The 26691-nt window shown below is 44.5% G+C and overlaps 1 protein-coding gene across 1 annotated transcript in view; it reads left to right on the forward strand.

Annotated features, from left to right (window-relative positions):
• ARHGAP31 (Rho GTPase activating protein 31) overlaps positions 1-26691 on the forward strand; it is a 496424-nt gene that overhangs the window by 201611 nt on the left and 268122 nt on the right. Inside the window, exon 2 of the mRNA XM_085621137.1 lies at positions 13955-14057. Within this exon, the coding sequence (XP_085477263.1) occupies positions 13955-14057 (103 nt within the window). The remainder of the gene's footprint in view (positions 1-13954; positions 14058-26691) is intronic.

Here is a 26691-nt window from a genome sequence, read left to right on the forward strand (position 1 = left end):
TTGTCATTTCTAATCATGGTAACTGCCTGGGCAAAGAGTTCACTTCATTAGTTCACGTTTCTCAACCAAATGTAGCAATAAGCAATTGAACGATCACCAGCCAACTTTCGCAAAGAGCCTTCCTCTCCACAGGGACACCTTACCACCTTTTTAGTATCTTTTGATCCCTTTGAGTTGGAAGTAAACTTTTTATTTATTAAAACCTGCAGATTATGCAGCAGATGATGGATTATGTGACAAATTTGGCATATCCATAATTATGCAGAAAACGCTGCGAGCACAAAATCTCATAACTCCAGTGGCCCTACCTATAGCACAGTCAACACAGTCACAGCCTATCAGGCTATCAGGGTGGGGCCCATTATACCACGCTTCTGTGAATGGATAGAAAAAAATTAGAAGGGAAATTGCGTAAGAAATGGAGCTTGGTGGGCTGGCAGAGAGAATGGATACAAGGGAGCGGTGGTGTCCAATGGGCTCCATCGAGGGCACTGGATTCACACCAGTCTCTCAGGGTAACGACTGACTGGGTTAATGAATTCCTGTTAGATTCATTGAGTGTAAATGAATTTAAAGTGGATTTCCTGTAAATCTGTCTGGGGTCCGCCATTCCTGTACCTTCATCTGATACCTTTGGACCAGAGGCTGGTGCCGAACCAGACACTGATGCTGACTTTAAACTGAGGATTTATTCTCCCCCCTCCCCGTCCCCGCCTCCCTCACTCCCCAGCCCAGAACCACTGGTCAGTTCTGAAGGAGGGAGCTTTTTATCTTAGGTGCACGAACTGATTTGTTTTTCAGTTTAATAAATTTCTCTTGAATGTTGTCATGTGAGGCTTTCATGATGATGCATCTTGTAGCCTGTTACACTTTAAGAAATAAGAAATAAGTCTTCTCTTTTTAGTTCTTCACTTAGTTTTGGTCTGTTCTGGCGCCTGTGTACTCATTCGTAGAAGCATAGCGCCTCATGCATGATCATGACTTGACCCACAATGATTCATTTGTATTTTACCTCATACATATCCCTGGTTTCCCTAACAAGCAATTTGCTTTGGAGTGTGGAATTCCTTTACTGTCCCTTCACGCGGTAGATGCTTCCTAGAACTGCTGGTCTGTGAGGAACGAGTCGTGAGTTTATCCAATTAGAGTTTCTGGTGTTGCAGACACGGTCACAGCTCCATTCCGCACCTCACTATCACCAGGACTAAAGAAGGGCGTCGGACCATTTTATGGTAAAGTTTATAGTTACACATGAACAAAGAGTTTGGATTCGTTACTGCGACAAACAGAACAAATACGTAAAAATGTAACTTTTCCTAACCAGTTTCTTGTTCATCTGTAAAGTGTTTGACCATTTCATTGGCTAACCCAAGTCTCTTCTTAAAATATATTCATCTGTTACTCCATATTTTTATCCAAAAAATCTAGCAAAAACAAAAGCTTTCCAAAGCACAGGGAGACCCAGTGACCCTCTGAGTTGTGTATCGGTGCACACACATACACACATACACAAATTACGCTACCACAGATCCCGAGTAGGAAGAGACAATATTCATTACACAGAACACACTCGGCCTCCTCCAAGCACGCCTTTGAGACAGGGGTGCAGATATCATTGTAAGGCTAAGTGGGATTTGTAAAGCACTTTCAGTCTTCTAATGTGGCTGCAGATAGCTCAATTGGTGGTCGAGTTAAGTAACCATGTGCTTGGTTGGCAGTGTGTGTGTTTTATGGAGCAGTCTGTTTGGGAAGTTTTTTGGTGTTGTGTTGAATTTGTGAGGTGTGCTCCAGTTGTGTCATGACATGGAGAGCTTGTGACTGTGATAAAGCATGTTGTGAAGCGTGTGACAGGCTCACATCTGCATGCCCATACCACGTGTACCACACTTACCACCTTATTTCTTATGCCAAGTGTACAGAGGTGGTTTCTAACTATTGGCAAGGAGGGGGCTCCCTGAGGGTGGGGCTCTTCAGTCTTTTAATGGGGCGCTGAGGACTGGCAATGAGCCGCCTACTGAGAGTGGGTGGAATCCCACCCAAGGCGAGAATGTTTCGGATTGGGGAGATACCAATGCACATGACGGGTTGGCCGTCCTAAGACGGACGGCCAAACCGTCATGCGCACTGACAGCAGTGCTGCTCACCACTCCCCTTCTGTGCCTGTCACGGCCCCGCCCCCAAAGACTCGGCTCCGTCCAGGGGAAAATAAAGTTGCTGCTGGCTGCCCTGCGGCTAGGACGTTGCTGTACTTCAACTTAAAATAAAGAAGATCTGTTTAGCTGTCATCCATCCTGTTTGTACTTCTTCACACTGGCGACGAGGATGGGATCCGGACCCACGCATGCATAGCACAATGGATTAGTCCAACAGGGAATCGCACCACAAGGGTAGAGAATCTATTGTCAAACCACCCCCCCCAACCCCCCCAGAAGAAGGGCGGGCAGAGGTGTCATGGTACTGGTTCCCTGGGATGTGAGGGGCATATTGCACCCCAATAAAGGCTCTCTTTTAAAACACAACGGGGGATATGAGGTCAGTGTCCCCAAGGCACCCTTGCTGCACCACCAGTTGGGACAGACCAGCCTTCACTCACCAAACACAAATAAAATGGACCTCCAGTATTCGAGCAGAAATAGCGCCTACTACGTTCTGTAAGTGCTTCGAGGCGAAACAAATGGAAGAAGTGAGCTAAACAGATTCTAGTGACATAGCATAACATGCCATATCACACATTTAGGTTTGCCTGACCTACAGCTTATTAAAACTGACCAAGACACTCGAGAGACCGCCCACCGGCCCCTCCAAAATATGCCCAGGTTCCGGTCTGCGATGGTGACGTTTGGGAATTCCTACCCGGGAAATGGAGAGGCGCTTCGATACTGTGATAATGGCAGATTGTGCTATACCCAAACGATAACCAACAGCATTAAAACACAATGTAACTAGTTCTGAAGACAATGTAACTGCCTTCATCTCGCAGGGTCTTTGTTTTCTGTCCCTTTCCTCGTGCGACCCCCCTCAGAGAGACACACTTCTTTCTTTCAGAAATTAGCGCTGAGATATGTTTATTTTCACAGCGCTCTCGCATCTGCTCTAATCCTTCCCCGTGTGAAAGTGTGGCCACCACCATCTCCTCCCCCCTTTCTGCACGTCTGCCTCCTCTCTCGCCCCCACAAGGACTGAGTCCTGCAACTCCCTCCCCGTGGCGCGCGCATGAACTACATGTGCGTTTGATAAAGCGACGCGTCTCATCTCTGCTGCGAAAGGAATAATTTAATTATAGCGCCGCACAAGGGAATTCACTCCGCTGCTGCGTGATGGTTGGGGCGCAGCCTGGCCAAGCAAAATCCGCCATTAAGGGTCTGTCAGAGTGTCAAACTGGGGCCATGGCTGGTGCGCGGACCTCGGACAGATCCGCGAATCTCACTGTTGAGTGAAGATAGAGCGAATCCTGCAAAGTTCGCCGTCCCACAGGTAAAGGCTGCCAGGCCCAGGCAGGTATTTCAGAAGGGCTCAGGTGAACATTAAGAAGAAGTCAGGAGAGTACTTTGTTACACTGGGTGTTAGAAGGCGGTTTCTGAGTGATAAAAAAAAAAAAAATTCTTTTGGGGATTAGGATGAATCATTTAAAAAAGTCACGACTTCCCCATTGGGCTCCATTGGCATTTTTTTTTTTTTTACAATTATACAACATGTGGTGTAAAGGGGCATTGAAGCCACTAAGCAGGCCCATTTGGGGTTTCACTAGCTCTAACCACCAAGCGTGACTCAAGTTCATAAGTTCCTTCCATACTAAACGCTCCTGTGTCCACTAACCAGTGTTGTACTGGCTTCAGTTGCACTCTGGCACTATCACACGGACCTGCATAAAAGGGCCAATGTTACGGGCGGGTTTTTTCAGTCCCGTCACAGTCCACGGAACCAAAAACCAGCCCACGCACTGGGCCTTTCAAGCTGACCCATCTCTGGCAGTGCCAGAGTGCTCGATACGCCAGTCCGACATTGTAACTGACCCACTGAACCCCACTTTAGGGGCTGCGCTGTTTGTGGGCAGGGCCTGCTTTAGGGCGGTGCGATGGGTGCGGCTGCACTGGGCGCTGACCTCAAGAGGTGGGACACTGTGTTTAACAGTAACTCATGATTTAACAACACCCGCTGCAGAGTTCCTTGTGCATCCAGCTTTCAGGCAGCAATAAAAATGTCAAGATAACTCTTGTGATTAATGTTCCTGCTAGAGGGAGAGCTCGGAGTTTTGTCTAGTGGCAGTTTTGACTCACTGTAAAGTAGCTCAGAGGGTTAATATGTCTGCTGCGAAGAACGCCTACCGTGCAGATCACAGATCAGTATTTTATGTGGATAGCTGAGTGACTTACTGAATTTGTCACAGAGGTCCTTTTAAGATTCAAACCTAATATAGGACAGTGGCTGTTATGAACTGTCATCAAAAGGCTGAATGCAAACTGCTCAAAATAGGTTAGGACCTTATGTTTTTCCCCATTCTTTCATTATCTATTCCTAATGTTACTAAAAAGGGTTTGCTTGGATAGATATACTTTCTTATTAGTAAAGTCAGCCTTTACCTGCGCTTTAAAACAAATTAAATGTATGTGAGAGAGGGGCTTCGGAGAGCTAAAGGGCTTATTTGCCCCATGGTAGTGAGGGAATCAGAGGAGGGGGTCATGGGGGAGGGGTAAAAATGATGGTTGCACCGGGCGCCACCAGTGCTAAAGCTGGCAGTGTTTGGGGTACTGCCATCTTTAATATTTTTGTGACATTTCGCAAAACATATGTTGAGCCCCCTTTTTAGAGCACCTTTGCAGCTCATTCAAGCCCTAATGATGCCAAAGAATACTGAGTTGTATTTGTAGTTGCAGTATTTTTGTGATCACAAATGCATTCATTCCCCTTCCCAATTGGCATTCTTGCAATAACGCTGACAATAAAAGCACCATCCCATCCATATTGTGAAATCTAATATTTATCTTCCTAATGCTCTCCTCCTGTCTTGTATCAAATCTTTGTATTGTGTCCGCTTCTCTAGCTAAACAGTGACCTACACATCAGCTGAGTAAGAGAAATGGAAATGGGGAGGAACACATGAATGGTAGAGAGCTAGGAAGAAAAATATGTCGTTAGAAGGAAAGTAGCGGGAAATGAAGATCAAGGTAAATGGATAGGGAACATAGGGAGAGATGTTCGGTAAAGAACGACAAGTGATGCAGCCAGAAAGAGGGACAAATAAGAAGAGAAAGGTAGACAAGGAAAGTGTAAGTAAGGATTTGGAGTGAGGAAGCAACACAAAGCGATAATGGACGGAATGCTGAACATTGTCAAACATTCTCCCCCAGTCACAGATCTGGGTTAAATCCATCGTCCTTTTGTTCACCTTTCCACCCCAGTTTGAACCCAGCCATATGCAAATTAGTCTTGACCCTGCTCCCTATGGGAACAGTCCAGCCCGAACTGCCAAGCCAGCTCTTCCCTGGACCAGAAACAAGCATCCTGGGACCGGTTTTGAAGTATCACCCCTCATCAGCCAGGCTAGCTTGGATTCTTTTTGCAATTAGAGTGAATAAGAGCAGTAGAGACCGACAGGGAAAAGGAATTGAAGAAAGCAGGGGGGTAGTGGGATAAACCGGGATGATTTTGAAAGAGAGAGAAGGGTGCGTGTGAGAGAGAGATGAGGTAGAGAGGATGCCTTGAAATAGAGAAGGAGCTACATGGAGATAAGAGAAAGAGAGAGTATGTGATGTGATGATAAAGAAAAGGAGGGAGAGGCAGACAAGACCAAGAGAGGAAACAAGAAAGGGTAACGAGCTGAGAGAGATGAGGTAAAGCAAACACGTGGAGAGAGGGAAGCAGTGGAGAGGTGAGCTAGCAAACAAATAGTATGGTAAACAGAGATGTTAGGTTGATAGTGAGGGAGATGAAGTAGTCTCAAAATGAGGTAGTGAGAGGAATGGGGTAGTGATATTTGAGGTAGAGAAAGAAGTGAGAAAGAGAAAAGTGCAATACAAAAAGGTGAGAGAGACAGCAAGGTAAGAGAGGCGAAGTATAGGAAGATGCAGAGTGTGAGATGAGAATTCAAGAGAGGATGGTGAGAGAGTTGAGAAGTAGATGGAGAGATACAAGACGTTGAGAAGGAAAGTGCGTAGTGAAATGCAGACAGATGGATGCGATATAGAGAGTTACAGTAGGGAAGGGGCTCAGAGGTAGAGATAGGCACCGAGAGTAGTAGAGTGAGGTAAGGCAATGAGAGAGAATGAGAGAGGTCGGTAAAGACACATGTAGTGAGAGATGAATTAGACAGCTGTGAAGATGAGACAGAGCAGTGACAGAGAGACAGTGGAGGTAAGGAGAGAAAAGTAAAGAGGGAGGTGCGAGGTAGAGCGGCGAGGTAAAGTAAGGAGAGAGCCATGAGCAAAAAAGAGCGAGATAAGTCTGCAAAAGAGAGATGGAGTGCGTTACACAAAGGGGACATTGAGGTAGTCAGAGATTGGGTAAATAGAAAAAAGGACAGGAATTTAATTGGTGAGGTTGAGAAAGATGAGGTTCAACAAGAAGGAAAATAGAATGAGAAGTGATTTGGGGAAGGTTTCTGTAGAAAGAGAAGGAAGAGTTACTGAAATTGTTCCCAAGGTATGTGCCCAAGAGGAACCTAAGATCAATAATTGGGGGTCTTATTCAAGCTCCCAAATTCTGCAGAGATAGATGGGGTGGAAGGAGCTTTTCCTACCGTGCTTCCGCGTTATGGAATAAGATGCCAACTGCCATGAGGCTGCAACCAAACCTGCAGCCTTTTAGGAAATCACTTAAATCCTGGCTGTTTCCCTCTTAAGTCAGCTACAGCAACTCATAGTGCACCACTGTCTCATTGTTTCAGCGCCAAGACGCGGCGGCATTCAAGCGCTTTCTAAACATAATTGTAATTTTATTCATTTCATTTCATTTCACTGAGAATCAAGGTAGACAGAGGGAGGCAAGGTGAGGTGATTCAATACATTTTTACAGTAAAAGTGGGCATAGTCATTCATAGAGGCTGGAGTCAGAGCCGCTTCTACACAGATCCAAGGCTGTACGCCTCATTAGCAGGTCTCCCTTGGCGAAATAAACCCACAGGTCTAGCCGAGCTGCATGATCACAACAGGATCTAAGTCCAGTGTAGTACGGGACAACAAGCAACAGCAGGCACAGCGCACAAGATAAATTGACAGATTTACTGCTATGACTTACAATGCTGTGGAATAGAAATGGTCCCAGAGTATACATGGAGATTTAAAAAAGATCAACAAAACAAATATTGCAACAATTTTAAGGCAAAACCATAGTGTTATTTAATCACACTAGGAACAGGCATATAAATGCATAAAGCAAATCACACTATTTACAGATGTGCAGGGTGCCAGGGGGATGGGAAGGGAGTGAAGAATTGGGTAGGGTAGTTGAGTAAGTGACATAGACAATTTCAAAGCAATGGTACACATCAATTGTTGGGCACCTTAGTGGCGTGCCAAATATTCAAGAGTCATTCATGGACAAAATCAAATATTATTGCCAGGAGGCCATATACAAATGAAAGTTCACAGTGCTCAACGCACTATTGAGGGTACTGGCATGATGGGATGTCGACGTTTCGACCCCTCTTCACAGGTAGGTGAGTTAAATCCTTACAGGTGGGGTCTTCCTCAGGACGGAAGAGGATGGTGAACCGGGGGAGGTAGGCACCTATGCAAAGATATAGGTGATGATTAAAAAAAGGGAATAGTGCCAGGCGGAAATTCAACTGTGTGACTGGATAGGGATATGACTGCCATAATTACCAGAGAACGAGAGGGCATCAAGTCAGTGACAGCTTGGCATCTGGGCACAAAGGCTCAAAGGTCAGGTGGGAGTGAAAGTCACCTAAAAGTTAATTTAAAAGCGACAGTAAGGTCAAAAGTGCAAATAGCTAAAAAACCGGGAGGTGGGTGATGACTCCAAATTAATCTAGACTCACGTTTTATTTTTGGAAAAAGGAGGAAACGAATACTCCATCAGAAACACACCGCTGATTGATCGGTATGTGGGGTGAGACGAATCACCGAGGAAACAGCCTCTAAAAACAAATGGAGAAAGCGCCCTATAAATGAGTGAAACAAAAGGTGGTTCCTAAACTAGAGAAATACAGAGCTAACGGGACCAGGTCACCCACATTGTCATACGTAGACTAGGGTGTCATGAAACGGGACTAGAAAGTCCAGTAAATAGTAAAACTGAGAGAATGTATATTGAATAAGTCGAAACCAGCAGGATTAGCTTATACCCAAAAGTAATAAACAAAAGGGGCGATTAATCGTGTGGTGCGCATAATAAAAAGAGGCAAAACTTGACTATGAGTGATGAAGGGGGACTAAACAAATGGACAGGGACACAAAATCCTGGGTCAAACAGGTCCGAGTGAACGGAGTATATTCCGACAGGTTCCCTTACCTTGAGACGGCGTACCAGACTGAGCTCGCTCGACTCTAACGGCTAACTGAGGACGCGGAGCGGCTCCCAGATAAGGAAAACGCTGAAACCGCGTGACGTTAAACCGGGTGCAGCAGCTGGATGCTGCCAACAACGGGAGAATAGAAGAAAGACCATCCGAGTAGTTCAATTGCGAGGTAGGGAAATAGAAGGTGGGTAAATAAAGTCCCACACTTAATAAATACAGAAAATAGAATCATTACAAATTAAAAGTGTAAATGAAAATTATAAGACTGAAAGGGCATCGTCGGGGCCCGGGGGAACAACCTGATCAAAGGAATGTGCACTTAGGGGATTACGTAAAAATAACAAGGAGGAATCGATTGTACACTTGGAGATTGCAACATTGCATAAAATAAAGAGTATACAGTGAAGCTCGTAATCAATTAAGTAGGTACATAAAAGAAAAACACTGTTATACAATGAATGCATTTGTTCAAAGCGTCTTAGGGATGCGAACCGGCACAACATATTGACGAAAAAAGGGGGAACAGTGGTAGTTAAAACAGACAAACATATGTGCTCATATCGGTCAGCTATTACAGATGGAAAAATAAATTACATTGGGAAGAGGACATCAAAAAGTAATGCCAATACATGTGAATGGATACAAGCTTGCTGGGTAAGACAAAGTCTGGTTCCGGTGAGAAAAAAATCAAAAAAATGCATGTGCATAATATGTACATTGGTCGAAAAGACTCATGGTCAACATCATACAATGTCACAGAAATAACGTTAACCACAGGTTAGAAAAAGGGGGCTGGGGAGAACAGAGCAAAAAAGAACCTAGTTCATGAGCTACCGAGGGTAGCTAATTGGGCATTACTCGGGTCTTGCTCATTTAAACCAGTTAGGATAGTGTCAAAGCGGATCATCATTTTTGACTCTCTAATGAGCAGGATAGAGGATATATTGCCTCCTCGAGGTCCCAGTTCTGTCTTTTCCAAGACGATCCATTTCATCTCTTCGGGGTGGTGTCCCAGTTGGTGATAGTGATCGACTAAGGGTGCACCTGTCACATTACATCTGATTCGACTTTGGTGTTGAAGGATTCTAGCCTTGACTTTCTGTTGTGTCTGGCCAATATATAGTCGGTCACATGGACACAGGATCCCATAGATGACGTTGCTAGAATTGCAATTGGTATGTGATTGTAAAGTAATGGTCTGATGCTGGTATTCGAATTTCTTTGCTTGCATAGTTGTGGGGCATGCTTTACACAAACCACACTTGAAGTGACCTATGATAGGTGGTAAACTCCAGAGTGAACGAATCGTTGGTTCAACCGGGTCCTCAAGAAAGGAGTGTACCACGTGGTCCTTAATGCTCATTGCTTTCTTAAAAGAATGCAACGGTGGGTCAGGTTGGTCAATCTCCGTAGATATAATGTTCCAGTGTTTATTGATGATCTTTTTCACTGCATTACTGCGTGTGGAGAATGTTGTAACACAAATCATTTTGTTATTTTGACTTGATGTATTGCGATGTTTAGGTGAAAGCAGAATGTCCCGTGGGTTGTACCATGCCCTCTTCCGGGCCCTCTTAACCAGGCGTTTTGGGTAACCTCTCAGTATTAACCTGGCTGTTAGGTTCTCAGACTCTGTAGTGTAGTCAGTTCGTTTCGTGCAGTTCCTGCGGATCCGCAGGAACTGTCCCACTGGGAGATTATCGCGCAAGCCGCGCGGATGGTGGCTACTGTATCTCAGTAGAGAATTTCTTTCCGTTGGCTTCCTATATAGAGTAGTAAGAAGTTTATCATCTTCGTGGAAGATTTTTAAATCGAGGAAAGGGATCTCCTGTGTGCTGGACTGCATGGTGAACTGAATGTTAGGGTCGCACTGGTTTAACCATTGGTGGAACAAATTGAGTTGGATAGTCTCACCATTCCAAATCATCAATATATCGTCGATATATCTCTTCCAAGTGTTGACATGTGCCAAAAAGGGGTTGTTGGTGAGGACAAACCGCTTCTCAAAATTATCCATATAAAGGATCGCTAGATCTGGTGCGAAGGCAGCCCCCATCGCGACTCCTTTTGTTTGTACATAGTACTTCCCTTGGAAGTAAAAGAAATTCTTTTTCATAGCGATGGTCAAGAGAGCTATGATAAAATCTGTAGGTACCCTTGTTGGTGCTGGTCTTAGATCCAGTACTTTCCGCATAACTGTCAATGCAGGCTCCTGCGGGATGCTGGTGTATAGCGAGACTATGTCACAAGTGACAAGTAACTGCTCACATGGGTTAAAAGGTTGTTGATCAATCATTGCAATAACTTGCATGGTGTCTCGGAGGTATGTTTCTGTTTCTTCTGCCAATGGTTTCAAGAAAATGTCTATGTACTTGCATAGAGGTTCCAAAAGTGATCCGCAGCCGGATACTATAGGGCGACCTGGTGGATGTAGGATATCCTTATGTATCTTGGGTAACGTATAGATGGTTGGTAGTCGTGGATGTTGTTGATTCAGATACTCGTATTCCAATTTGCTTAGAAAGCCACAGTTTAAAGCATCCAGAGTTATTAAATGGATTTCCTCCATCAAGTCCTTCGTTGGGTCAGACCTCAACAGTGAGTAACTAACACCGTCTTGTAATTGCCGTAGAATCTCCGATTTGTATGCAGTCGTATCTTGCACCACTATAGCCCCGCCTTTGTCGGCAGACTTGATCACAATATCTCTGTTATTGCGGAGGGTTTGGAGAGCCGCTTTCTCAGACTTACTGGTATTCGGTATAGTGTGTTTGTATGTTGAGAGTAAAGTGCCAACATCGTTCAGAACCATGCTCTCGTAAGCCAAAATCCTGCTACTCATGGCATTGGCCGGTGGAAAAAACTTCGATGGAGGCCTTAATCCAGTGGCCGACTTGGCCGACTTGGGTAGACTGTCTTACAATGCAGCACAGCATCGAAACTTGCTGTGCTGTCTTGCGTGAGAGGCGAGAGCAGGACAGCCTGGTATCTACTAAGGGACTGGTTCCAAGTATAGGTGCCGCTCATCGCACCTGATAAACAACAATATCACAGGGTACGTTATTTATCGGCTGCGATAACTAACACCTATTATGAGTTTGTGGGGAATAACGTGTATTCTGGTGTTAAACACACCAAACTCCGTACGGTATGGTAAATACTGTTTAACTTGCTGACATTTAATGGCAGTTGAGATATTTAACACGTCCAATAATTATTTTGCTCAGACATACTTTTAAACTTTTCTCACTTTGTATTTGTGCAGTACAATGCAGCACACATGCATTGTGTGAAAAGTTAGAAGAAAAATTAGCTTTTCTCCTACTTTGTGCATACCACAGTGTTTGAAACAGCTGCTTTCATGTCTCTATCAATGTCCATTTACTTATGATAAATATATAAGAAATGTGTCCTCATTTAACCTTTTTGGAGAACTAGCCCTAATTTCCATGACAAATTTAAACCTATCATTGTGTTCTTTGACTGCAGTCTCCTCCAGAGAAACTGCCTTCAATTTTGCAGCTCAGATTACAGCAACATGGCACCCAGGAGTAGCTCTCATATCATGAATAGGGCCGGTTAGCGCTCTAGATGTCCATTAGAACTCTGTGGTGAAGCTGCAGTAAAACACAGGGGAATCAGCTGCTGTTGGAAACACATTATATTCAGCAGGTCAGACTTTTTTCTCTCATGTATACAAAGGATATTTCTACATTTATTTAAAAGGTGTCCTCATTTTTGCTTTTGGAGCATTAACCGTGATCCCCGTGACAAAATCATAAGAGCACCAAAGAGCTTCATTAAATAAAAAAAAAAGAACCAACATTTTTCAAAATGTGAGCTCACCTTAGAACTCAGCACAGTTACTAGAATAAAACAAAATCCAAAATAAATTATTTATATTTTTATTCAAATCTGTTGGCCCCCTTTCTATGTGCGCCTTTCTGTGACCCTTAAAACAAGCCATTCATTCATTAACATGCATTTCAATAGGAAGAAAATGGTGGATATTTATCACAAAAACAAAATTCAAAAGTTAAGCTTTAATAACTTCCCACCCAAATAGTACCATGAAAGAACACACAATCTAACAAAACCCTAAATAATGCGGTGCTGATTGACCTCACCTTGGGCCCCTGACCCCCACATTCAATAGGTACCTAGAAGTGTCTTCTCCCTTGGACATTATTACTTAAATATTGACCTGAAAAATATTGTGTTATTAAAAAATATATTACCCGGAATACAAAACAAGAAACATTTTGTGAATGTAAGTATATATAGGTAGGTTTAGAGTTACTATTCTTAACTCCATATTTACATACCATGAAGATATATATAGGCAAGGTATATATATGTGGAATTAGGAATTAAAAATTTATACATACGGATATAGTCTTACCTTCACAATATCCTGATGGTTGCTATTCTGGTTACAATCTTTTTGTACCACAATTTCTGAAATTTAATATTTTAGTATTATATTAGCTGTGAGGTCAAAATATATGTCGTTAGCACAACTAAGCCTTGTTTACACTGAAGCCAAACCTACGTGGAGTAGTTGTAGTCAAAAAATAGTGTGTTGAAGTGCTAAGGTGAAGAAAAGTCCTTTAGTTCATTGCATTATTTTACATTCCTCCACCTAACTCTCTGCAAAGCTTTATCACAGGAATCACTCCTCCTTCCACCCTTAAACAAGCATTGGCATACCCAATAGGTCTCGCTTTTGGGACCTTAAAAGTGTTTAGCCATGCAACAGTTGCATAACTAAATACTTATAAGGTCCCAAAAGCGAGACCTATTGGCTATGCCAATGCTTGTTTCTGTTTATTACTGCTCTGTAGTAATGGCGGCGCACGGGTGCCACCATTGCTACATAGAAGTAATAAACAGGAGGGAAAAAAACGGGCTCACGGTAAACATCAAAGCGGCCGTGAGGCCGCTAAAGTGAAAGTGATCGCGATCAAACAACAAAGCGGCTGTGCGGCTGCGAAAGTGAGGTGCGCGCGCCCGCGCACATGCACTGTAGCTCTAGGCTAAAGTGGTAGCACTTTTTTTAGCCCTCACAAAAAGTCTCGCCAGACCAGCGCATGCGCTAGGTCAGGCGAGACCTAAAAACTGTTAAATTCAACTTTTTATAATTCGCCTGACTTGCAACTGTTCTGTTAGTTTGGAATGGATCAGTTCACTAACTGTATGTTTCATTCTGATAATTTCAAAAAGGGTTTCCATTGGGAAAGGATGTTGTGACATCTAAAGAGAGAGAGGATACTCAAAGCTCTACATGTACTGGTCATGGAAGTCATTCTGTGCTGACATCAACACCAGGGACAGGCTAAAAAGAAAAGCCAATTTAACTTGGTTCATTTGAGACTTAACTCAACTAAATCGCTATGTCAAAGTCTACATTTTGCGTTCATTTTGTACAAAATTTGCAACGTGCCATCATATCTGACTCCCTGTATTTTATTTCTACAGTTCCCCTTGTGCTGAAGACCTGTGCAGAGTTTATTGAAACCTACGGAGTCGTGGACGGAATCTACAGGCTCTCCGGAGTAACATCGAACATCCAGAAACTGAGGTAAGAAGCGTGGCTACAGACCTCCAGCCAGTCTGTTGCTATCACAAGTGGTTACGACTGTCGGCAGTGGGCATGAGCATGAGTGCCAGGATACGGTCAATGGGATGGGGTATCAGAGCCTAGCAAGCGGTAGGTCAAGCATCCCCCTGTCCAGACTGATGGAAACTTTACAATGCAGGGGCACAAGGTGTTCTTAGGCAGCCGTGGTCGGTGCAGGTAAGAGGGTATTTCGAACAACAGTGCAGAGGGAAAATTAATAATTTATTTAATTTTCCCTCGGCATCCTCCCTCAAAATCCTCCCTTAAGCAGCCCCCACCACTGTTACATGCATGGACCGCGGCTGTTCTTAGGAGACCTCCACCTGCAATGCCAACTGACAAGGTTGCCAAATACCAAAGCCAGTCTTTATTCCACGTCACCCCTCTTTCTTCCCAAAGCTCTACATTTCCAGTCTCTTTATTTCACTCTTTCAGGTTCTCTTTCATTCCAGCTTTGTACAGGTGTGTCTTTTTTACCCATGTTTCTCTTCCGCTGCGGATTTTACAATTCCAGTGGTGGCCGTAGCTCTTGTGACTGTCCCATCAGAATCAAAAGGGCTGCTTGAAATCAGTGCCCCTCTTGTATAACATTAGATGTCTAAGGATCAAGGGCAGAGACGCGTCTGAATGCCAGGAATGAATCACAACCTACTGTGGTGATCAATTTGTGGGATACCCAGACAGAGAGAGGGCTCAAGACGTTGCGCATCCCTTCCAGGCGCTGATGCACCCCGGCCAGCTTGGTCCATTTCTGTACAATCCTGGCTTAACTATATCCACTCACAGTATGTTAATGAAGAATACCTGATAAGCGACACAACTGAAACCTGTGAGGGCCAAACCCGTTTAATTATTAGAACATGTGCTAAATTTGAGCAGGTGTTCACAGATGTTCATCCCCAGAAGTTAATTATGAGCTCCAGATCTTATTTTGATGCGTTGCGTGCTTATTCATGTATCTTTGGTTTATTCTATTTGAGCCTCTTTTGTTGTGAAATTAGTTTTTTTAGGAACTGGCAGTACCACCATACCTCTTGTGACCAAGTTCCTGAAAGAGGCCATGGTACTGTGTTGCCCGCAAAGAGTGACTGGGCGCTGTGATGACCAGAAGACTTCCTATTACTAGATGGTTTGAAAGCAGTGGGTTGGGGCGGGGAAGCATTTCTGGAAATACTAAATCTATATTGTAATAATGATACTCCAGCTTCCCCGTCCCCAGTGGGCTGGGACTCACCGCCTTCACTAGCATGAGGGAGTGCGTCAATACACCCTGGGCACTGGCATGCATTGCATGTGTCCAGGGCGGGTGGAAGTCTGTAGACATCCTGTGGGCCCCACACTTCGGTTCTCACTTTCACAGTCTACCCGGGCCACGTAGACCATGCTAAACGTTATGGTGGATGCTGCTAGTGGGTCTAAACAGATTTACTGCCTTTTTATCCTTGCTGCCTTTCTCTGCCCACCATCTACCCTGCTCAGGTGTCGTGTGGACCTTTGAGAGAGGAGACAGTCTGCTCCGCTTGATCCTCAGCATACGGTGTCCGTCTTGCACCTCCATGCATGTTCCTGAACAAACCGGCTCTCGGGTCAAATGTCCTTTGACGTAGTGTCCACATGACAAGCTGCCTCTCAGTTTATCATTCTGGCTGGTGTGGGATGCTTTCTGGTGCAAGAAAATCAGGTTGCACACCCCTTGACCTGGGCTGTCAATCAATCAATTCATCTTTATTCGATTTTAGGAAAAATCATAAAAGAGAGACAACATCCCAAACACAAAGGGCGTTTCATTGTGAAACAAAGTGCAGTGTGTGCCTTTGAATCATCGTCCAGAAGAAGGCTCATTTGCTACAAGTGACTGAAACTGAACCAGCTCCAGCAGGTCAACCTGTGACACTAATATGTGTCCTGGAAATCTGGCCTGGGAACTCTCCTCCCCATCGCCATATGCCTCATTGAGGTGAGGAGCTACTGTCAACCTGCCCTCCACAAATGGAAGGCTGCAGTGTTACCTACAAGTGGCTCACATGTAGTCAAGGCCAACTAAGAGGATAATGCATGCATTTGTTTCCTCTAAATGTTTGGTACGGATTTTGAAATTGATATGATATTTGGGAAAAGAATCCCCACAATGACTGGGTGCAGCATATCCAGTGCTCACTTTTTCACTCAAGGAGCTCTGCACACCCCCGTGGAGGAAGGGAAGCTCCAGAGACATAATCTTCTGCCGGTTTACCTTCAGAAGTAAGACCACACCCATGCTGCTGAGGAGAAATGCTGCTGAAGGAACCTGGAAGTAGAGTGCCCTGGAAGAGGCAGCCTCGCTGTTAAATGGGAGACAGGGTTCAGTGCAAGTGTCTTGCTTCGAGGTGTTTGAAGAAGCTGAGTCTGCCAGGACTGGGAGCTCTGAACCCCAGCTCAGTCAACCTGTGCACCCCTATGCATGCATCCTCATAAGCCGGCATACTTCTTCCTGTTCTGCACCTGATAAGGTGGGATAAGGCTGTTTGCCTAAACTCTATATTGCGTCAACCTGTTCTGCACCCGCAGATCATGAGAAGTATGGGTGCCTGGACCGTGCATCACCACAATCTGCACCAGGTGATCGTGAGAGACCTATGTGCCTGTGCCCTGCATCACCGAGTCATTCTTTCAAGCTACCGGTAATCATGCATAGCTTTTGTGCAATGATGCTTAGCTGTTGTGTAAACATGGATAGTGGTTATGTAACCATGCATAACTGTTGTGTAAGCATGCATAGCTGTTGTGTAACCATGCATAGCTGTTGTGTAACCATGCTTAGCTGTTGTGCATCAAACTTTTACCAAGTGACTGACGGCTGTGAATGTAACGTGTGCACTACCATTTCTGCAATACATCACTTCTTCTAGTACCTGGAGATCATGTGTGACTGTCTGGATGAATACCTGTGTTATGTGCTGTATCTAATAAGCATTACTATTGTGTTTGCTGACAAGCCCCACAAGTAAGAACATATTCCATCTCTATGATGCTGTCCAGGAGTTCTGATAATTGACTCGCAATCTGATTCCAGAAATTCTTCGGTGTCTTGGTACCAAAGACCCTTCTCAAGGGGCTGTGCCCTTGCCAATTCCTGACAACAGGTCAGCGTTGTCTGCAAAGTATGATCGTGGTGCGTGTTTTTTTATCTCATGGTGTACGTAGGGCATGCGGTGGATGGTCCCAGGTTGGTGTTGGGTTGGCGGCCCCTTGGTGTGCAGATAGGGTGGCCAACCGTTTGAGATACACGGTAGCTATGACAATGGACTTGTGACAAAGCACTCTATGTAGCTCTTTGCCAGGTTTGGTTCAGGGGTCATGAGTGGTGATCTTCAGCCCAGGAGACATAAATCCAAAAGCCTTCATGTTGGTGAGGTTTGTCTTCCACATTATCTTGCATTGAAAAAGCTCTCCGTGTATCCTCCTGCCACGCTCGGTTCGGCAGACATGAGTGGCGATCTAAGACTTAGAAAACATAAATTTAAAAGCCTTCATGTTGGCGAAATTTGTCGTGAGTCTTATTTTGCTATTGTTGTAGATGATGATTGTCAGTCAGGTGCGTTTGCGGTCAACTGAGTTAACAATGAGATGGCATGTGCCTTGAACCCTTTATAGGACAGGATTGGCAAAGCATCAGGAAAGATGTGTACCCAAGATGGTGCCTAGATCATGTGCTCATTGTAAGTCAGGCCATTCGTAGTATTTGTCACCAGGAATGTCTCTGGTTGTTGAGAGGGTAGTCACTGTTGAATTTCTTCTTGGTCTTTCTCATGCATCATCAGCGGAGAGGCCATTTTGAAGTAGCCTGGCTCAGAAAGTATGGGGTGGCATCCTTAAGCCAGGGACAAGAGCATGGCTTCAGCCACAGATCAGGAACCCCATAGAGCTATAAATGGTAAACATTTAAAGGCCACCCAAACCCTTATTTTTAGGTCAAGCCTACCAGACTTGAAAAACATATTGTGGGCTACCAGGAACATACAGGAGTTTACAGCCCATCCATGGCCTAACATTGATTGGCGTTACTGTTAATCTCATTTGCTTGCTTCTTATTCAATGACGTTTCATGTCCTAGCTTGACATTCTTGTGTTTGTTCCTCACATAGAGTATAGCCTCTCTACCATCTCTTTATTTGGCTGGCTTCTGTGCTTCTACTGATCACTTTTAGACAACTACTTTTTTCTTTATGTTTAGCCACTCCATAAGAGTGCATGTGTTTTCCAGCTGTCTCATGTGTTTTTCTCCCCAACATCGCGTTGCCCCATGTGCTTTTCTCACACTACCTCCACTTGTATTGCTGTCTCTCACCTTTATGATTCTCCCTCTGTACTCCGTGTTGCTCTCCTTAGCTTGTGTGTTTCTCCCTTTGCCCCGTGTTCTCTTGACTGTGTTGAATATCCACACCCACCATGTTGTTTCTTGCTCTACCTGTTGTGTTGTTTTCCCGCGCTCCCCTCTCCAACTATCTACCTTTTTTAAAATTTATATTTTAAGAAAGACTTTTCTCTGTACTTGTTTTATTTGCCACTCGCTATACTAACAAAGGTCAAATCTGCTGGTAGCGGGTCCAGAAGAGCATGAGGTCACAACTAGCCCCCTTTCTTTCAATAAATGCCAGCTGATCTTACTGAGTACTTTTTATGACTTTGATTGTCACCCCTCAATATTGCAGGGAATGGGATTTACGTCCAGTAGCAAACAGCACAGCACAGCAGCACATGATGAACTATTAAGGTGTAGCACAGGTGGCAAGCTTACCATGCAACAGTGCCTATGACAGAGGCACAGAAGACAGTACATCTGTGGGCCCTCAAGCAGCATGGCGCAGGCTTCAAGCTTTGTGCAGCTCCCCTTGTATGTACTGACCTTAGCGCCTTAAAGCAGCTGGTGAGGAGGATGACTTGAAAAAGGAAATCGGGGACTAAGCGATCGACCGCTGCTTTGTGTTAAATGGAAAATGGCGTAAGAAGCCCATCGACAACAACATCACACAGATCAGGAGGGGTGCTGTGTTTTGAAATATCTTATGGGTTTAAAAGCACCTGCTGCAGATTTCCTTGTGTGTCCAGCACTTTTCAGGCAACAATAAAAACGTCAAGATAACTCTGGTCATTAATATCCCTGCTGGAGGGAGTTCAGAGATTTGTCTAGTGGAAGATTTGACTCACCATAAAGTAAAGAGCGTGTACCATGCAGATCGCAGAATTGTATTTTTTGTAGAAAGCTCAGTGGGTGACTAAAAAAACCTGTGGCACTGATTATGAGTGGGCTGCTAATAGTGTTTCCAGTGCACACTGGTTTTTGCTCCTACAATTGGACTATAAATTGGGTGCAAATTGAGCCTAATGGTAAATTTTGCTTGCACAATTTTTTGCAGGAAAAGACTGAAACAAACCGGGATGTAAATTGAACACAATCCCTCTTAGGTCACAACCGGTGCCTACTGCTAGTCATTCTCGATTACAGGTTTGCACCTCAGAACCAGATACAGGTGCGACCCTCTAATTGCCACATCCAATCATAATTTACGGTTGTTCAATTTGCACCTTTGATTAGCTTTAAACATATGTCAGCAGTCAGATTGCAATGGGAAAAAACAGTATTGGCTGAATCGCTGTAATGGTCAACCCTTCATTGAAGCCCTATTGGTGTTTCCTGGGTGCTCTGTCAATAACATTGATTACAGTATAGGGCGCTGTTAAACTGCAATTACATAAATCAAAGGCAACGAGTAAGCACACTAAAAACCCTAATGTCTCATTCTCAATGGTAAAAACAACAATTGATGGACAGAATGCAGAACAATGTCATACATTCACCCCAGTATAGAGATCTGGGCCTAAATCCATCGTTTTTTTGCTCACCATGCCATTCCAGTTTGAACCCAGCCATATGCAAATCAGTCTTGACTCTGTGCCTCATGGGAACAGTCCAGCCCGAACTGCCAAGCCAGGTCCTCCCTGGACTGGAAACAAGCATCCTAGGAACGGTTTCGGGGTTTCACCCCTCTTCAGCCAGGATAGCTTGATTCCAGTGACATGGAGAGCACGGGACTCACGTCTGAGCATACCCGTCCCGACCCGTTTCTGGGTTTCACCCCTCTTCAGCCAGGATAGCTTGATTCCAGTGGCATGGAGAGCACGGGACTCACGTCTGAGCATACCCGTCCCACTCGGGGTGACAAATGCAAAAACAACAATTGATGGACAGAATGCTGAACAATGTCATACATTCACCCCAGTACAGAGATCTGGGCCTAAATCCATCGTTTTTTTGCTCACCATGCCATTCCAGTTTGAACCCAGCCATATGCAAATCAGTCTTGACCCTGTGCCTCATGGGAACAGTCTAGCCCGAACTGCCAAGCCAGGTCCTCCCTGGACTGGAAACAAGCATTCTAGGACCGGTTTCGGGGTTTCACCCCTCTTCAGCCAGGATAGCTTGATTCCAGTGGCATGGAGAGTACGGGACCCACGTCTGAGCATACCAGTCCCACTCGGGGTGACAAATGCAAAAACAACAATTGATGGACAGAATGCAGAACAATGTCATACATTCACCCCAGTACAGAGATCTGGGCCTAAATCCATCGTTTTTTTGCTCACCATGCCATTCCAGTTTGAACCCAGCCATATGCAAATCAGTCTTGACCCTGTGCCTCATGGGAACAGTCCAACCCGAACTGCCAAGCCAGGTCCTCCCTGGACTGGAGCCAAGCATCCTAGGACCGGTTTCGGGGTTTCACCACTCTTCAGCCAGGATAGCTTGATTCCAGTGGCATGGAGAGTACGGGACTCACGTCAGAGCATACCAGTCCCACTCTGGGTGACAAATGCAAAAACAACAATTGATGGACAGAATGCAGAACAATGTCATACATTCACCCCAGTACAGAGATCTGGGCCTAAATCCATCGTTTTTTGCTCACCATGCCATTCCAGTTTGAACCCAGCCATATGCAAATCAGTCTTGATTCTGTGCCTCATGGGAACAGTCCAGCCCGAACTGCCAAGCCAGATCCACCCTGGACTGGAACCAAGCATCCTAGGACCGGTTTCGGGGTTTCACCCCTCTTCAGCCAGGATAGCTTGATTCCAGTGGCATGGAGAGCACGGGACTCACGTCTGAGCATACCCGTCCGGACCGGTCCAGGGAAGATATGGCTTGGCAGTTCGGGCTGGACTGTTCCCATGAGGCACAGGGTCAAGACTGATTTGCATATGGCCATGTCTGAACTGGGGTGGCGTGGTGAGCAAAATAACAATGGATTAAACCCAGATCTGTGACTGGGGGTGAATGTTTTGCCATTGTGCAACATTCCGTCCATCATCTTGTGTGTTTTGCTGGTCTCCCTATGTGGAAAGGGTATGCCCAGACGTGGGTCCCATGCTCACTACGCCACTGGAGTCAAGCTATCCTGGCTGATGACGGCTGATAGCCAGAAACCGGTCCTAGGATGCTTGATTCCGGTCCAGGGAAGACATGGCTTGGCAGTTCGGGCTGGACTGTTCCCATGAGGCACAGGGTCAAGACTGATTTGCATATGGCCATGTCTGAACTGGGGTGGCGTGGTGAGCAAAATAACGATGGATTAAACCCAGATCTGTGACTGGGGGTGAATGTTTTGCCATTGTGCAACATTCCGTCCATCATCTTGTGTGTTTTATCATTCTCAATGGTGACATATCACAGCATAATGTTTAATTAACACAAAGAGACATAAATCAGACCCACAAAAAACCTTAAGAGCAAATATTATTGATTACAAGATCCGGGTAAGTTTAAACACTCTACAAACAATAACAAGAAGAGACTAGCAGAAAGAAATCAGATCACATCATTTACTTTACAATGAGTGAGTAAGAAAATGGACCCAGAGGTGAGGGTAATAGCTAGGGTGACCAACCTGCATGGGTGCAAATTCACAATGGTGAGTGTAAAAATTGAGGACATACTGTCAAAATTCAGGACAGAAGGTCAAAATTCTGGGGAAAAATTCTGGGAAAAAAGGAAAGTTTTACAGACACATCAGAGGAAGTCGTGTAATAGTATATAAGTAAGTAAATAGACAACCAACATAAGTACAAGTCAAAATAAGTTTATACTAGGTTGAGACAATCGTGCACTTCATTGTTTTTCGATATGCGCGCAGCTTTGAGCAGCTGGACAGGTCATTTGGTGGTATTTCATATAATCATAATCTATTTATATGGTTACTGCACTGGGTTGTCCAGTCTGATATTTTGTAACAGTTCATGGTCCTGAGCAGGCATATTTGGTGAGATAAGGGCTCAGGAAGATATTCTGGAATGGAGTTTGTTACTGGCATCTAATATCGGAGTACCACTGTGGGACGTAAAGCAGCATGCATAAAATGTAGCTAATTGGGACCTGCAGTGCTGGACTAGAGGGCAGTCCTCTGAGTGACAAGCTTTATATGTCAGATCACTCAGGTATTCCATGTCTGTTCAGCTGGTGATTACTGGTTTATGGGCTAGTACAGTACAGAGTGAAGGATAAGACTAACCCTGGGCGTAGTTCGCGAAGTAGCGCTACGCGTAGCTAAGCAAAGTGCACTTAGCACTACGCGAGCTACGCGTAGCACTTCGCGAACTGCGTAGTACCCTGTTCGCACTGTGCAAGATGTCGTTTTCAATGATTGCACAGTGCGGACAAGCAACCGGCACTGTGCAACCATTGAAAACGGCATCTTGCACAGTGCGAGCTGTAGTTTTCAGCCGCTCGAGTAGATTTTTACTCGAGCGGCAGCTTTCTCAACGCGGACTGGTAGTTTCTCATCGCAAGCTGTCGCGAGCATACGTGACCACTCGCAATGAGAAACCTGACCTCCCCGCGTTGAGAATGTCGCCGAGAGGTTTATCTTCCACGCTCGCGATCGCCAACTTGATGTTGCTGATTGCGAACAAGGAAAAAGTCTCGCCGGGATGTCATTTTGCTTGCTCGCGGTCGCCAACTTGACGTTGAGGACCGCGAGCAAGCAAAAAATGACCGCTGCACTACGCTACGCTACGCGTGTTTGCACTGTGCTACGTGCAATTTGCATAGTGCGAAGTAGCGCAAACTACGCAAACTACGCGTAGTGCTTTGCCCAGGCTTAGATAAGACCCATTGTGGACAGGGGTTGTGTGAGGGTAAGAGCATTAACCAGGAAAAGGGAGTTATTTACCAGCCTGCATGAGCCATAACTGGCTGCAGACTGCTGAGTGTTATCGTATTATTGCGGGCCAGACGGTTAGATAGGAGGCGACATTATTTTATAAAGCCCTGGCTAGCAATATATTAGCCCTCCTTGTTTTGCCTGTATATGGGAATAGTACACTGATTGAGCTGTTTAATTTCTGTGAACTGTTAACTGCAGATTCTTATTGATGCACAGAAGTGTGCTACAGACTAGAAACTGTATACGTTGTTGAGGCGTTACAGTAGGTCAGAATAAGGCACTGTCTTTTGCATACAGAACATTTTCTATTGAAATGGCAGCAAAATGCCAACATGCAGTTTTACTGATAAAACTATACAGAGCACAATAAATAATGTGTGGAAATGTGGTTTCAGCAAATATATATCATCTGAACATCTCCAAGTAAACTTTCTGGATTGTTTTGATACTAATAAAACTCTGTTTCCAGCACACTTCTGAATTACACACATTACAAGCAAGTGGTCCATTTGTGGTTTCCTAACTGCTGATATGCTTAGTAACATTTGCACATTTCATTTACAGGTATTTAAAAGTTGTTGTGTGTTACGAAAAATTGATAGCTTACAGCCTTTGTTTTCACACGTCCTTTGCCACCACAACAGTTCTGTCAACTAGGCCACTTTACTATTCTGCCTTTGACTGCAAAGTTAGAGCATTTTGTAAACCCCAATCCACATGTTAAAGGAATAAGCAGAAATTTGTCAGACTAACATTTGCCCTCAATTCTTGAAAATCCACAGCACTTGCGACCAGCTGAAAACAAGCATTTTTAAAGGCATCTTTATTGCCCATTCATCTTCGCAACTCAAACTCGTGATAAGGCTGGGTAGTATGTGTGATAGTTTGCTAGACTTTGTGCACCTGGTCGTAGCCAGGTTGTGCAAGGGTGTGAAGTTTGTACATTTAGGGTGTTCTTGTGGGTGGGGCAGTAGAGGAGAACGATTATGTTCTGTTGCTCATTATCTCTTTAGTTCTGTTGAAGAGGAACACTTTGCCATTATCAGTGCTCAATTTTGTGACGTAGAAAGGGTGATGGCTAAAGGCAGCATTACCGGGATTGATAGACATGTCCTATTATACAATCATGTTTGAATGGGAGGGTAGAGTGGTTTAAACCTGGGGAGACTTGCACAGACACTGCACGTTATTTTGATATGAAATATGATTAAGACATCTGTGCACAAGGCTATGACTTCAGATGATGAGTGTATGAGTATGATGTATACTCATACACCACTAAAGGTTGGACGTCCTCAGATGGGGGAGACAGTTAACTCCTTACACAACAGGAACTATTTGAAAAGTAATGACACATCCATGAGAATTCTCCCATTCCATTGTGTCCCACCTCAAGCAATCCTCTTTATTGCAGTACCCAGATCGTATTTTATCTTTGTCATGTCCGCCAGAGTCTGCTTAACTATAAACTGTTAATTCAAAAGCTCCTTCATGACCCTCTCCCAAATACTAATGTGCTTAAACACCTCCCTTCAGTATCTATGTTTTGTACTAACCCTATTATTGTACTCCAAGCTGCCCAGAGGCTGTCCTAATGGAATTCATTTTAGCCTCAACTACCCATCTCCAAGCCAATCTAGGCCAATGTAAATACTGCTTCTGCAAGTGCAGTCCATGTTAGTGCAAATATGCCCCAAACAGCCTCCTAAATAGCCCCAAACACTCTCCAAGCTACACAAAAGCACAGTTTAAAAGATGCTATGTGCTGGGCTAGCTCAATACATATTGTGGCATAACTCCACCAAGATGTTGCACATACGGAACAAAAGGCAGCAGCCTATCCAAAATAAAACGGCCAGAGTGACAGCAGCGTTGGCATGCAAAAGCAGCCACATCACACTGTCAGCCATCATACAGTAGCCTGGTCACTTTTCACCATCACACAGCTCACTAAGACTAAGCAAGCCTTCAGACAGAAGCCAAGTCACATCAGGAAAAATCATAAAGTAGCCTCGAGAGACAGAGAATCATCATATACCAGCCGTATCAAAACCTGAATCATCATTCAGCAGCTTGAACACACAGTGTACCATTTCACAGCAGCCTCAACACACAGTGAACCATGAGAAAGCATGCTAGACACCGTAAACCTCTGGTTATCACCCGGGTAACTCAACCATCCATATGAGAGTAGACTGGCACCGCGGTTGATCAAAAGATCATCAGGAATCACCAGGCAAAATAAAGCTTGTGGCATGGAGAGCCATGAAAAAATAACAAGAACACACAGTGGACATAATGAAGGTGAGCTCATTATTGGGCAGTTCAGGAAAGGTAGATTCATAGCCTGCTTCATGTTCAACCTTGTAAAACAAATGTACTTTTGCCTCCGTTGCGGAATACACCAACATCGCATAAACTCTACTCTACATAACCTGTTGAGGAAGTGTTTGGGCATTTCTTAGAGCAAGATGGTTTGCTGAGTTATCAGCAGCCTCACAAACAAAAGTACTCTAATGCCTGGCTTCACCAAGCTGGCAGTTACACATCTTTTAAGGCTGACAGAGCTAACTTAACTTGATCAAAGCACTGGCCTTCAGTTTAATATTCGGAGCCGTTTGTGTGCTATGTGGACATAAACATTCTATTGCAGCGCATGCAAAGATTAAACAAACTTGCGAGACAATTGAGGCATAGTTTGAAGTGGAGAAGGGCCCTGGGAGTGGGAACCAGCAGAGAAAGAGAGAGGTGATGGTCTACATATTATACAGGCACAATGGCTTGTGTGAGTGTGTAAGCCAATGTATAGGAAATGTTACCTGAGACCAGGGCCCTGGAATAATTCATGTGTCTGGCTGCTGCGATTATCGCATAGTTATAGATTTGCTGCATTTGCCACATAATCCATCATCTGTTGCATATTCTGCAGATTTTAGCTCAAATCATTCAGACGTTACTGAAAACGCAGCAACACATGTTTCCACGCAGTGGAAGGCCATTTGCAAAGGGTGACTAGTCAACTTTCTGTTACTTATTGCTATATGTGAGTTTTAAAGTGGTACTAATGAGGTGCAACCTATGCTCAGACAGTGTTAACAAGTTTAACAAGCATTTGCAATGCAATAGGTCTTGCATTGCTGAAAGTTTGAGCTATTGACGTTGCTAATAATAATGCAATGTCAATAGCTCAAACTTTCAGAGCTATTGCATTACAAAGTAATCGCGGCACTTGCGCTTTAGCTTTAGCTTTAAACATCTAAACAGCGACTGCTGCGGTCCATTTGCAATGCATTAGCTCTTCCATAACTGAAAGTTTGAGCTATTGGCTTTGCATTATTATTGGCAACGCCAATAGCTCATACGTTCAGCAATTCGAGACTTATTGCATTGCAAAT

Source organism: Triturus cristatus, chromosome 8 (genome assembly GCF_964204655.1).
Source record: "Triturus cristatus chromosome 8, aTriCri1.1, whole genome shotgun sequence".
Lineage (NCBI taxonomy): Eukaryota > Metazoa > Chordata > Amphibia > Caudata > Salamandridae > Triturus > Triturus cristatus.